The 16,112-nt window shown below is 40.5% G+C and overlaps 1 protein-coding gene across 2 annotated transcripts; it reads right to left on the bottom strand.

Moving 5' to 3' along the window:
• Positions 1-571: 571 nt before the first annotated feature.
• LOC102217256 (activin receptor type-2A-like) lies at positions 572-12,637 on the bottom strand. Of its 2 annotated transcripts, XM_023337229.1 has the most exons (12): positions 11,463-12,637; positions 8,797-9,022; positions 7,342-7,457; positions 6,304-6,449; positions 5,694-5,717; positions 5,327-5,470; positions 4,186-4,329; positions 3,154-3,287; positions 2,965-3,079; positions 2,323-2,461; positions 1,721-1,851; positions 572-1,345 (listed from the first exon to the last, which is right to left on the bottom strand). In XM_023337229.1, the coding sequence occupies exons 1-12, from the start codon at positions 11,515-11,517 to the stop codon at positions 1,151-1,153; spliced, it is 1,569 nt and encodes a 522-aa protein (XP_023192997.1). In that variant the 5' UTR covers positions 11,518-12,637; the 3' UTR covers positions 572-1,150. The 2 variants fall into 2 exon arrangements, with proteins under 2 accessions (XP_023192997.1, XP_005801319.1); XM_005801262.3 differs by lacking the exon at positions 5,694-5,717 and having other exon boundaries at positions 11,463-12,634.
• Positions 12,638-16,112: the final 3,475 nt, after the last annotated feature.

The following is a 16,112-nucleotide window of genomic DNA, read 5'->3' on the forward strand; positions in this document are numbered from 1 at the left end:
AATGAGCAGCTACTGTTAATAAGCCAGGATAAAGTAATAAAGCTCTTTGCAGTTTCCGCATGTTGGAAACAGACAGCTGCTCTGTCTAAATTTAAACAAAAATCATTATGTAAAAACAACAAAAACTTGATCAATTGCATTGACAATTTTAACATATTAAAATCTATGTAATCAAGTAACCAAAATTAATGCGTTAAAGACCAAGTCCCAGTGAAAAACAGAATAAACAGCATAACATTATGCTATTATACAGATGTTTTACTATTGTATGCGTTACAGTTTAGATCTTAATTTAAATTTGGTAACTGAATGCTCAGAAAAAATTGTCTTTTGTAAGTACGACACAGTGTATGTCATGCTATAATTTGGATTTGTTAATACAGTCAGAACTGTAAGAAAAGAAGCCACTTTGCTCTAAACTTTTCAACAGTTCTGTGATATAAAGTATCAACTTATTAACTACTTAGTATCAGCAAGTATCTAAGCTGAAGTTTTCATTCTCTGTTCTGAAAAAACAGCATCGGGACGCTGCTAGCTGTTATGACAGCAGAGAAAAATGAAGATGCTCAAATCTTGAAAACTGTTATTTATTTTACAAACACTGGAAACATCTGGATTGCTTTGTCACAGACTTTGTGGATTGTATTAAACTATAAAATAAAGTCAGCTGCGTTCTGCGGACCAGACATTGATTATTTTTTCAGATCATCAATAAATAATTTAGTTCTTAAAACATCTGAAGTTGTCCTGAGATGCTGGTTATGAAACACTAAACAGGTCAGTTCTTCAGTTGAGCAGCAGATGTTCAACAGGAACGTAAAAGGCTCCTCAGGTTCCTGTAGATTAGACAACTCGTCTGTGGGAAGGAAGTGTTCACAGAAAGTCTTCAGCAGCGATTCTCTGCTTTCCAGAAGATTAAAAACGAGGTCAACAATTCACCTGGAAACTGAACCATCGTCCTCTGATTCCACCGTCCAAAACCCTCAAGTCCGACTGTCCATCAGGAGCCAGAACCAGGTCTTAGTTTCACCCTGAAATCCTTCGCTGTCCATCATCATCATCATCCTCAAGTCTTTTATTTTGTAGTGCCAACGTTACGTCACGGGTTTCAGATTACCTTCCACCTGCAGGTAGAAGTCAATGTTCCCCATCAGAGCCCGGATTCTTTTGGAGAATAGTCCATGTTGGTTACCATGGTAACGACCGTGACGAGGTCCTCAGGAGCGGTGGCGTTCGCCTGCCGCTGCATCTGCGTCACGCGTTCCTCCACGCAGCCGGCCGACAGCCGAGCCTCGGCCTCGTGGTCCCAGAGCTCCTCGATGGTCTCGCAGAGCAGAGCCAGACCCTGCAGGGGAGACGAACACGTCCACAACACCGGTCAGGGGCCAATCAGTAACAAACACGTCCACAACACCAGTCAGGGACCAATCAGTAACAAACACGTCCACGACACCGGTCAGGGACCAATCAGTAACAAACACGTCCACGACACCGGTCAGGGACCAATCAGTAACAAACACGTCCACGACACCGGTCAGAGACCAATCAGTAACAAACACGTCCACGACACCGGTCAGAGACCAATCAGTAACAAACACGTCCACAACACAAGTGAGAAACAACGCAGTAAAACACATTTGCAATTTCTAACATGGCTGTTATTCCATCAGTTTTGGTTGTTAAGACAGTGGTGCATGCTGGGTAGCGTAGTATGACTCACTGCATGTTTCTGCCAACACTCCCTCAAGGTCGGCCTCAGCTTCTTGAAGACCACCACCTCCTGCATGTCCTCCAAAGACGGGTGCTGGCCCACCTCCTCCTCAAACGGCAGCATGTACTCATCCACCGGACCTGGACATTGAGCAGAAGCAGATATGAGCAGGGTGTTAGCGGTAGCCTCAAGTCACAGAACACAACGAAGACGTTTGAGTGAGACTCAAACTTCTGTATGACCGAAAAGTCTGGTGAGAAAAAAAAAAAAAAACCCTCAGAATAAACAAGATTCAATAATCCTGTCAGGAGAAAATCCAAGACCTGTAATTAAGGTATTACAGGCCAACTAACTTTTTAAAACGAATTCAAGACATTTTAAGGCCTTAATTTTATTTATATGAATTTAAGACTTCTTAAGGCTGCGCAGCCACTCTGCCTACTTAACGGGCTGAACTTGTCCAGACTGAATCTTGCTGTGTTTTTTAGAGAGCTCAGCTCCAAATCTGTTTGGTTCTGATAAACGTGTGAACCACACAGTTTATCACACAGTTGTTAAACTCTTCCAGTATTTTAATGATCCAGCCCAACAAGTCGGGTCGTGTTTCTTACCGTCAGCAGCTTTGCAGCGTGAGGCGAGCTCCCACAGCACCAGGCCCACAGCGTACATGTCTATCCTCAGGAAGACGTCCCTCTGGAAGTTAATGGCCCCTTCCAGGACCTCAGGGGCCATGTAGCGCCGGGTCCCCACCTGAACAGGAATATAGAAACATCAAAGATTACACAAAAGAGGTTGTTTTTTTTAAACTGATCCAAAAGAACTTTAAAGTAGAGCTAAAACTCAAGAATCATTGACACTGACACCTAATTTGGTTGTTTATCGATTATTCGAGTAATGGCACATCCTGATTTTTCTTTTTAAGTTTATTTTTTACAATATTAGAAATACACAGAAAATTTAAATTTGGTGGAACAAAACGCATTTACATTTTGTACAGTTTTGACTATTACAACTCTAACTATGTTGTTCTTTCAGCAGTTTGACTCTTTTTGAGTCTGCGTAGTCTAGTTAATTAATCGATTAGTAAATTAGTTGACAATTATTTCAATAATCAATTAACCATTTCAGTCCCACTTCTGAATAACTAAATGTTTTACCCGTCAGCCACCAGAGTAGTGAGATCAGCTGCAGGTTACCTAGCAACAGCCCTTTAGAGGAGATTACAGAGCAGAACTTTTCTCTGGAGGACTCACGTGTCTGTGGTTCGCCGCCGAAAATTTCCCAGCCTCGAATCTGAGAGCGAGACCAAAGTCAGCGATGCAGGCCGTCAAATCAGACTTCAGGAGGATGTTCTTCGTTTTAAAGTCCCTGAAAGAACAAGACGACTGAAAACCTTCTGTGTGCCTGTGGTTTAACCTCTGTACTTGGATGTGACGTCCTACCTGTGAGCAATGGAAGGTTTGTGTCCAGGTACGTCCTTATGCAGGTAGGCCAGACCTCGGGACATCGTCTGAGCGATGAGACAGAGCTCAGACCAGGACAGGACGTTGGCTTTCAGGTAGTCACACACCGAGCCCTGAGGTCACAGGACGGACAGTTAGGATACTATAACACGGCTGTGTTGGAATATTAGTTTGATCACTAAAATAAATGCAGTTTTGACACTTTTGTAGCAGGAAAAATACAATAAATGTGTCATTTTCAGGTTTAAAAGTTCTGCAGGAGCAAATCAATGTTTACGCTGCACCTCCTTGACTGTCCAGCAGAGGTCACAAGAAGTTTGTTGAAAACTTCTTGTGGGAAGTTTTCAACAAAACTTCCCACAAGAAACTTGCATGGTAGTGTTTTGTGTAAAATTAAAAAAAAATACAATATTCTGTTTGTGTCTTATTCAGGGTTAGGGTTTATTTTGCACAAGAGTCTAACCAATTAATAGTTAGACTCTTGTTTAGCATCTTTCTGAAAGATGCCAAATACTAATGTAAAAACACACAAACATTAAATATACAGCTGTTAATTTTTTTTCACTGTTACTTTGCCTTTTGAATTACTATTTATTGATATCACTAAGTAATTGCTGTATAGCTAAATAAACTTTATTATAAAATATATCAAACTCTTATTTGCAAAACCAATTTTGTTGTAACTGCTACACACAAGTAAACAAAATTCAATTTATACAGTGTTGCAACTTAAAAAAAGCTAACACTAACATCTTCTGCAGGAGATTTCATATTTTTGTAGGAATTATGCATCTCTGGTTGAGATTCTCCACATTACTTGCAGCTACATTTTTTTATGTTTATTGCAGTTTCTTCTGTATCCAGCAGAGGTCACTGTTTTGTGTATTTAGCCTTATTATCTAGCAGTGGTCCATATTTTATTTCCTGAAATACCCGGCATCACCAGCAGAGGTCCATCCTCTGTCAACATATTGCAGTACCGTAAAAGCCCAGCAGGGGTCACCGCTTCACCTTGTCATGGTAGGCAGTAATGAGCCACAGCTCCAGATCGGCGTTGCAGCCTCTCTTCTCTGCTCCGATGAACAGCAGCAGGTTTTCGTGCCTCATCCCACTCAGGCTGTAGATCTCGTACTCCGTCTGCCACGACTGACGTTCCTGAACACAGAGACGGAAAACTCAACATCGAATAAAGCGACTCTGATTCAGGCAACACTGGAAACGTTTATTAAAGTAAAATGTGTTTGGGAAATATTGGTCAATCTCTTGGAACTGCATGGATTCTGCAGAAGGCAGTATATTAAATTTATTGCCATTTTTATGTCATCTTTCTCACTCATAATGCCACTGAGTGAATGCATAAAGTGAACAAATGTTTTTAAAAATACTATTTTAAGCCATTGACAGTAAAATCGTAAACTATTACACATATTTGTGTTGTTTCAATAACAGATTACGTTATGTGGCTTAGTTTGAAAACTTTTCTTTGCAGTTCTAACTCAACATTTTTCAGATAATTGCTTTTGTCCCTCTATCATTGTGCTGGATTCATTTTCAGCATGATTAGCCAACTCATCAGCATCCTTTGGCAGATCATCTTTCAAGCCTCTTTTCTCTCTCTCTCTCTTATTCTTATTAAAATGTAGCTAGATTTATCTTTTCCACACATGAAACATTTGGCTATTTCTGAATCTGGACATCCAATAAAGGATTTTATTGGATGAGAATGAATGGTGTTAGCATACCAGCGGAAAAACAACTGGAGAAACGTAACTGTTTTCTTTAGTTATAGTCGATTTATGGCTCCCAGATTGCATGTATGCATCTTTTTTGGGAAAACTAATAAAATTTATTGCCACTGAGATTCAAATGTAATGTTTTTTAATGTCATTTTCATCAACAAGGCAGTTTATAAAAACATCATACAGTTACCACTTGTGAAACTAGTAAATATTACATTTTGTTGAATGCCATCATCCATACGCACCAAATATGTTAGTCAATGTTCTAATGATTATGGTTCTAAAAGCAACTCTGTACATGTTTTTGATTTACACAAACTCAGTGTTTCAGCTGTTTTGCAGTTTCCTGGACGTTTGTTCATTTAAATCTTTAAATTTAATCACTTAATCCTGAACTGATGGAGCAGACTCACCTGGATAGGGAAGACCTTGACAGCTACTTGTTCACTGAGCAGCTGAGCCTTCCACACACAGCCAAAGCGCCCCCTAGCTTTGACCTCCAGCAGCTGCACAGGCCTGTGACCCAAGACGGGGGACGGAGGCATCAGACTGGGGTCCTACAGGAAAACAGAAACAGGAGGTTCTGGGTGAGATGGGATCCTTCAGATCTGAGTCGTTCTCCTCAGAATAACCAAACAGATCTCCATGCACCATCATCATCATCATCCTCCTCCTCTTCCTCAGTGGACATCATCAGTGTGAGACAAGCACAGGCAGCATCACAGTGATCAGTGTTTGTACACATAGAGGGAGGAAGGGAGGAATAAGAGAAGCTCTTACCTCCATCAGAATGTGGAAAACGTTCTGAGGCACAAACACAAACAGGAGGTCACAGTCAGAGCTGATCTGAGATCTGCCGTCAGTCGCCACCGACAGCACTGAGCTGCTGACAGCCTTGGTCACAAGTTTATTCACAGGGTACAGAAATGTCCAGCTGACACCACCTCAAATGTCTGTCATTGTTTGACATGAATAAACGATCGGAGTCCTGATCCAGAAGGGTTAGAAAAAGATGAGCGTTTCTGGTGAGCTGCATGCCTCTGTTACCGTCTCAGCAGAGCGGACTCATAGAAACTAAAAGTCAGGATCTGGCGCTTATATGGAGTGGAGAACCCTGCAGTGTTTGGACTCAGCCCATCACACAATGTTCAGATAACTTTGTCAGACGGCACTGATTTCCCAGGGTTCCCATGGCAACACAATCACAGAAGGTTTGAGCTGAACTGTTGAGACTCAGTCTGGCCCACTAAGATCAGTTTGGAGCAACAGAAAAGACAGAACCTGTCAACTGTTTTTTGTATATATATTTTTTTAAATAAAATAACATGATTAAGAGATCAAGCTGCAGCTGAACCGTTCCGCTCATGGGACCAGAACCAGGTGGACTTGCCTGTGTGGGCAGCAGGACCGGAGGGTACGGCCGTCTGTGGCGTCGGTACATCCAGAAGGAGAGCAGCACCACGCCGCTGACGGCCAGGCTGGGCACCATGGAGAAAATCAGAGGCTCTACTGGCTGCTTGGGCGGGGCACTGGTTGCTATGGAAAAATAAAAAGAGGACGACAGGTACTATAAGTAGAAGGAAATAAACACAAGAGACAAAAATATCAGACATGATATAACCAGGTGAAAATAACCATGTGTGATAAAGTTGTTAAGCAGGAAGAACTGATGATGCCATCAGGCCTGCCGTGATAAATTCTGCTGGACGAGAAATTGTCCCAGAAGTTATTGCGATAAATAACTTCAATATCACAACTACATTACTATTTAATGCAACTTCATTGCATTATTATTACTCGTAATAATGCAAGTTCACCTTCTCCAAAAAACTTTTAATTTCGTAAAGAACACTGCAACATATTTTAAATATCCAAAATAAAACACAACACAAACAACGGTTCCTTCAAACGATAATCAGAATGACAATTATCAAGCTCATTTTTAACTGATTAATGTCTTATTACGACAGACTTGGATGTTATCAGGTTAGCATGAAGTCATCAGGGTAACAGCAATGAAGTCATCTGGATTTGGACGTTACGCAATAATTATGACATCACAGGAGAATTATAATATCTGGATGATGTCATAACCTAATAATTATGTCAGCTGGCTGACTTGACATCATCGGTGTAATGATGATGTCATTAGTTTATTTCTAAAAGTAGGAAAAATATTGACAAGAGATAAACATTGATTTAGACACCAATCTACACCATTTTTTAAGAAAATATGAGTCTTAGTAAACAGAATGATCTACCCTATAGTTTCAAAACAAGTGGAAACAGAATACAGGCCTGATCTATACAGAGTTTCTACATCTGCAGTTTCTACTTTGAGTGATTGCAAAGAACTGACACAATCAGAAAAGTTATAGGTCTGATGAACAGGAGGTGAGGGCATGGCCGGTGAACAGGTGTCTCTTACGTGTTGCTGAAGGCTCGCTGACGTTGGGTTGGTGAGAGAACTTTATGTTACACAAACTGACATCACAGCAACAGAAGAAGACCTCAGGGGCTTCTCCCATCTCCACACACTCACTCCTGGTGGAGGAGGAAGAACAGCGACACATCGTCATCATCACCATGTGAACGCAGTGATCAGCTGACCAACCAGAGTGAAAACATCTCTAACTGAACTCTACTGTTGACTCTAGTGAGACTTTTTTTATTATGATTTCTCCTGAAGAAACAGTTATCAGGTGTTATCACAGTGGCTTCACACAATCAAAAAATGCACTTTTACAGATATTAATAAATGTAACTAATAAAGAATGAATAATAATAAATGTAATTAAAGACATCAACAGCTTCACAGACTTTCAACATATCAAGAGTTATAAAATAAAAAGTAAATCAGGACATAATACAATTAATTTACTACTGATAAATATTGCAATGTCCACACCACTCAATGCTTCAGCATCTCAGCCACTAAAAAATGCATCAACTGAAGGAATCAAAGTCAGTAGCAGTCCAGAAATACCACAGGCATGCAGGAATAGCATGCATGGTGCTTTAAATATAATAATCTGCCAAATATTGTATGCAAGCAGTTTTATACAAACATTGATGCTGATATGATGAATGTGATTTAACAAATACCACAGCTTTACTCAAGATTTGTTTTAGGAAGAATTATCTGTTGACAGTGGAAAAAAGGAAGGAAGTCGTGTTTCATATCTGAAATTTTTATTTTCACAAGGATATTAAACACTGAAGTTATTTGCCATATATGGAAGCAGTCAGGGAATCCGTTTCTTATATTTTAATAAAAGAAACTTTAACCTGTAAGTTTTGGGAGATTAAAAACTGGTTGGTTTTCAAACAGAACATTTTAATATTTTGATCATGAATCCAGCAACACCAGCTCTGTTCTCTGCTCGTGTCTGGAGCATCAAGGCCGTTGTGTAAATAAGACACAAAACGGTTTTGTTTGTTTAATAAACGGATGAACCTCGAATGACTTCTGTTGTGATCTTAATCAATATAAAGACAGAGTGAACTAAAATTCACCCTGAAGGGATGGGAGATGTTGCACAATAATTCTATGGAAACACTGATGTCTGTCCTCATAAAAACTAAAGTAGTACACAGGTTTCATCATATTCAACAGGCAGAAAGATGTGAACTCACTGACTCTACAGATGCTAATAAACTGGTTCAACAGGCTGTGAAGGAAACTCACCAACCACCATGTTACGGTTAACTTATTAAATCACACAAATAATGTTAGACAGGCAGATTCCACAGTAAACATACAGAGAAACCCAAAACTATTCAGATTCCTGTCACATTAAAGAATCCCTGCCTGTGTTCGGATGTTCATTTATTTAATAACTAATCGTAGGAGCACAAACAGTTTTTCCCCTGAGCTCCTCACCTGTAGCAGCTGGGGTGGTCCAGCCAGCAGCCCTGCTGGATCAGCTTCACCTCTCCGGAGGCGTTCTTCCAGGTGGAGAAGCAGTGCTGCCGCTTGTCCTCCTCCCCGGAGCAGGTCACCACCGTCCTGCCGTCAGCCCGACCCTCTGCGTCCATCGGGACGGACGACGACGGGTTGTGGGTGTACTGAACGCACTGGTGGCTCTCCGAGCGGCCCAGGATCGACCCTGACGCGACAAAAAGACTTTCAATATGCAGAAGTTCTGCTGCAGGCGTTCATAGTGTGGAAGAGCTCATCAATGGTTTCACAGGACTGGTTTTAAGTTCACTATGATTAAAAAGTTCTACACAAATTAAATAAAAAACTTAAGTTATTAAATGTTAAACTTTTTCAGTTTAATTTGGTGTTTTTCAGCTCTGGACTGGGACTTGAATGCTTTTACACCAGTGTACAGTAAGAAGTAATCTTCATAAGTTATTAACTAGGTTTTAGTTGGCCATTATAATCCCCATTTTCAAGAAAAACTTCATTTAATCAGGATGGAGGAGCAGTTAGTGGAAAACCCAAACGGGTAGGTTTGATTTTTCATTGCCCAACCAAAACTTTTAACCCAGATCTTACAAATCACGGGGGGAACAAAAGAAAATCAATCAGAACATTGTATTTGACAGCATTCCTACACATCTTTATGTAAAAACTCCAAACTCAAATTTCTACAGTTGAGTTCAAACTGTTTTTATTGACATTGCCAGCGTATGTCCTTTTACTAAAATCCAATAAACATAAAAGACGCAGACAGCCTGTATGCATGAGGTTTAGATAATTACACAACACTTAATGAAGTCCCAGCAGCTCTTCACAATATGCATAATGTGTATTATGATATTGCGATTTAATGGCACAATAACCACTGTAATGTCTACTTCTGATATATTAAATATTACTACATTATTGTTAATTACAAAATAGTCAAATATTTCTTAATTTTAAATGTTTTGCTACACCAACTATTAAAATGTGTAGCATTTCTCTAATATAGACAATCTGTGCTATATAAAAGTTTGCATGTTGTCCGTATATTATCTAATATAAACCTACATTAAATTGATTTGTGTTTCACTGGGATCCTCTGGGAATTATTACATTTTTGTTCTTCACCATAAAAATAAAGTGCGCTGCAGGACTGATAACTGCTTACATAACAGTATAAGAGCAAGTCAGGCGACGTGTGTTTATGTATTTGAAATTAGCGAGCGCTGATCGTGCTTGTTAAAGGAGTGCCCCATTTCTCTGTGGAACATTTTAACTTCCTGATTTAGGAGCCAACAGCGAGGGAGAACAGGACAGACACACTAGTGAAGTAGGATTCGGCCCAGTGTTTGGTACCAAGAGCCTCATCCGACCTGGACTGAGCAGACACATGGTGGCTGCTCAGTCACCATGTGACTGAGCAGCACATGGTGCTTTCACCTTTTTCATCAAGGTGAAAAAGTGAAAGCAATAAAACTAATGACAAAAAGACAAAGGGAAGGGAACAGGAGTTTGATTAATGTCGAACTGTTCTTCAGAACAACGAGAACTTGAGGCAGGAAGAAGAATGTCCTGAATTAAGGTCTTTAGACTTTGTGAAAATTCAAAAGAGCTGGAATTTCAGTTCAGGATCATTTTCCCTTCCATTCCTTCTGAAAAGAATGAATAACGTTCATTTCTGCCGTTTCTGGAGTCAGACTGTAAGATGAAGGTGGGTACCTGTAGTTCTCCAGGACAACTGGTTTTATGTTGTTCCAGTTACCTGGGAAGTGGGAACACAAAACTGGGTTTGGCGTCAGACCAGAGATCACAGTGTTCTAATTAAGAAGCTGGAATTTCAACATGGCGTCACCCTTAAACACAGTTTGACGTTACAAACATTATTTTAAGTCTAACTTTCCATAAACAAACACTCACTTGTGTTTGCTTATGTGTCTTGTAAAATAAGATTGTTTCCACCACAGATTGCTACTGTTGATGCGAGGAGCGGCCATATTGAAACAGGAAGTCGGCCTGGAGTTGCTCCACTTTCCCACTGATTTTCCCAATTAATTTTTTACAACTGGGAACTCGAAATTTCCCAGTTCAGCCACAACTGGAGTGTCGCATATTAAAGCCCACTTCGCCTTTCAATATGGCCACTACTTACATCGATTTAGCCAGATGTGGTGGGAAGGTTTATTTTACAAGACACACCTGTAAGCTGCGTCTAAAATTAATTGTACACGTAGCGCCTGGAACTATAAACTGAACAAATTAAAAGTGGTGTTTACTTAAAGTAAAGCTTATAATGATGTTTGTAAGCGGTACATTGTTGAAATTCGGACTTTTTACCTAGAACCCAGACCTCGGGTCTCACAGAAAGCAGCTCGCTTCTCAGCTCCAACACTTCCGGTTCAAATGATCGGGAAACTATCAGAGATTGGATCGGAACCAGGTGTGCGGGAACAGAAACACAACTAAGGATGGAGTTAGCAAAGGGTGGATAAGAACCAATGATGTGGAGCCAAAAGGAGCAAAAACACCAGAACCAAACACCTCTGGTTGACTAAACAGAACTAATCTGGGTGAAGCTGGTACCAACAGAACCAGAACTAACTTTGATCAGCTAACCTTTAGCTAGGTGTGCATCTCACCTGAGCAGCAGGAGATGAGGAGAATGCTCAGAACCAGTCTGGCTTCTTGTCCCATCCTGAGTCCAAATCGTAAAGCTCGAGTTGTGTTTGTGACGCTGTGACTTTTAAACTGGCTCTGATGAACAGAACACGGAACCACGTTTCGATCCAGACAGCTGATTAAGGTCCGTCCCGTTTACCGAAAAACACCGAACCAAAGCTCTGCGGGAAGAGTCAGAACCCGTTTGTGGAACTGGAGAAATGTCCGAAACGTTGACCCACAGAGTTCGGTCATCATGTGGGCAGCTGAAGTCGGTTCGGATCAGGGGTATCTGGATCACAACAGAGTCCCAGAGGAGGCGGACTGGCAGAGATTGATTTCTTCAGGAGCGGGTTCGGTTCTGGCTGGAAAGCTTCGCTCCAGACCTGGAGCTGTTTTCCATGAGAACCGAACCACCATTCGGTCCTTGTTTACCTTAGTTCGGTTGTGATGGACTTGTGTTCGGTTGCTTCATCTACCCGAGCCGGGGTTAGCGACTAGCTTAGCCCTGCCATCTAAAACTGAAGAGACAATTCTTCATCCAGCACAAACTGAATCGCGACATGGACCGAACCTGCCGAAGTTCTGATTCCGGACTTAGAACGGGTAGATATAGAGCTTCAGTTGTCTCAGGCTCGATTCTGCTCTCCCTGACCGTCCCAGCATTCCAAAAAATGGCTGCCGTGTAGATATTAATCTGTTTTTAAGCTTCTTCCACAATATAGTGACTGACACTGCGAGCAGCCAATAGAAAGATGGAATGGTCTTTCTCCACCAATCAACTGCTACGTGTGGATGTAAAACAGCTGATGGAGCAGGAAAAGCCCCGCCCCCTGTCAGGCTCTTTAAACCAGCGATATCCAACCTCTTCTGGCCCACGGACCAGCTTCATGTTCTGAAAAATCTGACAGACAATGGGAGTATGGACGGTTATGTCGTGACATTAGCAAAGTATCAAACCATAAAAACAAACTATGAACGCAGGCCCAATCTGTTCACACAGCGCCGCTTTATGCCTGTCAAGATTACTAACAGGAACAGAAGGCTGCAGCCGGTTTTTCAAAATAAAGCGTCTTGTGACGCTCAAGTGAGGGGAAATAATATTTTATGTTTGAGGCCGGTGCTCTATTTTACAACCAGCCAGTTTAACCAGCAGATTCCAGTAAACCAGATCCAGTAATTTAATCAAATCAGTTTTATAATAACTGAGCTCATTAACAAAGATTAATAGCTCTGACGATATGAATTATTGAATGTGTTTTTATTGAAGGAGCTTTATAACTTAAAGCTCCTTGGACATTTAAGTAATATTCTCCATCAGACAGCACATGTATGATGGAGAATATTATCCATCATACTTTAACTATACGTATTTATGGTTAAAGTTTCCTCTGGCAAATTTTTTTTAGAGATAAAATTAAGGGACAAACAGCAAGAAAGAATAGAAGCAAGATTAGGGAAACTGAGGATCATAATTTATTGGACATGATGACAAAACAAAATCGGGACACTTTTGATATAACCACAAAACACTTTTAATATATGCCAAATGAGAGAAATTCTAGGTCTTCAATAGATACCCACTGAAGTATCACACAATCTGGAGAAAGAGTCTGTGTCCATTTGAAGATGTTTGTTCAATGTTTCCACTTTAGTAGCTTGAAAGAGAGAGAGAAAAAAAGAGAGAGAGCTGCAGTTTAAAGATATACCAATAAGGGTCTGTTCATATGCTTGCAGTGTTTTGTTAATTTGTTTTGTGTTAAATAAAAAATAAGCGTACTATACTTTTGTGTAGTAATTTAATACTATACTTTCTGCTTCTCTAAGAGAACAGATACATAATGAAGCCAGCAGCGTTAAGGCTTCTCATACAGCAAACACTGAATACAACAGGATTTATCTTACAAAACATTCACACTGGCCAAATTAAGCTAAGATATGAGGCCTCAGATGATAATAAATTATGGAATGGTGGCCTTTTTAACACTGCAAATAAAATGATCAAGGTCAAAGATGAAACATTTTGGATAAAAGTAATCAAAATGAAAGATGAAATCACGGTTTAAACCTCAGGATGATGAAAGGAAAAAATGTGATGCTTTTTAGATGAATGTGTAGTACTGCAATCAGTCCCGTAGAGGGCGGTATGATACCAATGTGTTGCTGTAAAATCATCCACATACATTGAAAGCGCAACAGCTAGATCTGATTTGGGATCAGCTGACACACCACGGACACGGAGGTGGAAACTGGAGCCTATTTTCTGTCAATCATCAGAAATAAGAAATAAATTTCTAAACAACCCACAAACTGTTTATTTTGCTTGGGTGTGTGATAAATCAACAAAATGGTGAATATAATTGTGAAGTTTTAGGAAAATAAAGCATCGTTTTTAAAACTTTAAAGAATTAGTGTGGTCAGTCTCCTTTAGCTTCTCTAAAGGACAATACAAGGCATCAACCTGCCTTCAAATTTCACATTAAAAGCAGAGGTATGGTATAAAACCACATCCCAAGCTTGAGACATCTCAAGCAGAGCTCTTTCAATCCAACATGTGAAAATGGAAAGAGCATGATACAACTCCAAACCAACCACAACCTCCACTAAACTCACAGAGCCACCATGGAGAGCAGCCAACAAGCCCATGGTGCCTCTGAAGGGCCTAAGAGTCATGGTTTAAAATATATCCACAGTACAACTCATGTTCTGCACAGATCTGATGACATGAAATCATTTGTTAAAACTATTGAATAAAGGATCTCTGAAAAACCTGGAAGTTGCTTGGAGCTTCAGTGGAGAGCAGAGGAAGGTTGCTTTTCTCTATAACATTTTATTTTGAAAGTACGAAATTCCCAGAAGAAAATCCTGGAACCAGAACCTTCCAGTGGAGACCTGAAGCTTCTTCAGCGACCATTTAAACCAAATCCACTTAGTTCGCAAGAATACTGAGAAGCTACAATGATCTTAAAAAACCCCACTGCTTCCATTGATTCACCAGTGCAGGTTATGAGTTACTATCAGGAACCTTTGGTCTGATCTGAGGTCCGCTTTGTGGGAACATAAAGGTTTCTGGTGGTTTTGGTTTGTTCCTTGAAAAAAGGCTTCTGTCCCACCAAAATAAAAGCTTGTTTGGAGGACAGGAACTCCTGCCGTGTTCTGTTCATTTGAACGTGTGAAGAAGAGGAAACGGTTCTTGCTCCAGCTGGGACTTAATGAATGCAGCAGTGTGGAGGTTTATTTTAATGCTTGGCTCCTTCTGCCAACATTATGACACTTTGTGGGAACCACTGGGAGCTTTTTGTTTCTCAGACATCATGGAGGGGTTTTATTTAGCTTGATTTGTCTTTAATAAACAGATTTAAAAGAAAACTTTGCTCTCTCCTCATCAATCAGCTCCACCTTGTGACTCCATTAGGAACCCTGAGGGATGCAATTCCAAATGGGATTGACCTGTTGAAAGTGTTACAATGAGATCCACGTCATAACTGTGGAGTACAGTGCTTTGCAAAAGTAGCAGGGAACCTTTCTCTTCTATGGATTTTCTCTCTTAGATCAACAAATATAGAGCAGAATTGATGGTCAGAAAATTATCTTCTGATTAGTCAAAGTCCACAAAGAAGTGGAGCAGCAGTTATTTTGTGAAGAATTCACCAGAAAAATCAGTTCATTCTGCAAATTATCAACTTACTTTATCAAACATGAAACTCCAATTTCAGTAAAATGTGTTTACACAACAGTGACCCATTTGAATTATGCACAAATGATCATCATTTTTTTTTTCCAATTTCTTAAAAACTTTGGAACACCATGGACTTCCTGGTGCTGGTCACATGCATAAAAGTCCTGTGAAATATTGACTGGTCGTTTTAATGTGGAAAAAATGTGAATGATTTATGTGTTGTTGTTTTTTGCAAGTCACTAATAAAGTTATTTATTTTTTATTGGTCCTCCGTGTTCCTGTCTGACAGGCTCTTCCAGCTGAGTTCTGGTCTGGTTTGAAAGGTGCTGTTGCTAAGAGATGCTGCTGCGGCTCTGGAAGCGTCTCCTCCCCGCCGGTCGCTCTCCTTTCCAGCCAACATTAAAACCAAACGCACCCTCGGTTTTATTCAAGCCTTTTGCTGCAGACATCCTGCAGACATCAGGGGCCCATTGGTGGCTTTCAGCTGCAGACTCCGTCCTCCTCGACTCCGTCTTTGTGTTCAGAGTCAGGACGAAGAAAAGTGACCTGATGGCAGTGCCTGGACGTCCTGCAGGGTTTTTATTCTGAAGTGGAGAGCCCAACTGGGACAAAACAAACAGGCTGAAAATGGCTGATGTGTTCCTGTCATGCTGCTTCCTGTCTGTTGGTTTAAAGGCTGTTCCTGCAGAAAGAAGGTGTCAGAGAGCCTGCAGAGCAGCACAGGAAAAAGAGCCTGCACTGCAGCGCCACCACCAGGAGACTCAAAACTCTCGAATCCCAGTCTGAGACAAGAAAGCTGCTACTTGTCTTCATAGTTTCTCCCAGATAGAAATTCAAAAAAATTTAAGAATGTAGAAAGTAATTTTGCAGAAGCCTCTTGCTGCAGGAAACGTATACTTGCCTTTTCTTTCTTCACTTTGCAGATTTTATTTTATTTTTTTAAAACAAAATG

Source organism: Xiphophorus maculatus, chromosome 7 (genome assembly GCF_002775205.1).
Source record: "Xiphophorus maculatus strain JP 163 A chromosome 7, X_maculatus-5.0-male, whole genome shotgun sequence".
Taxonomy (NCBI): Eukaryota; Metazoa; Chordata; class Actinopteri; order Cyprinodontiformes; family Poeciliidae; genus Xiphophorus; species Xiphophorus maculatus.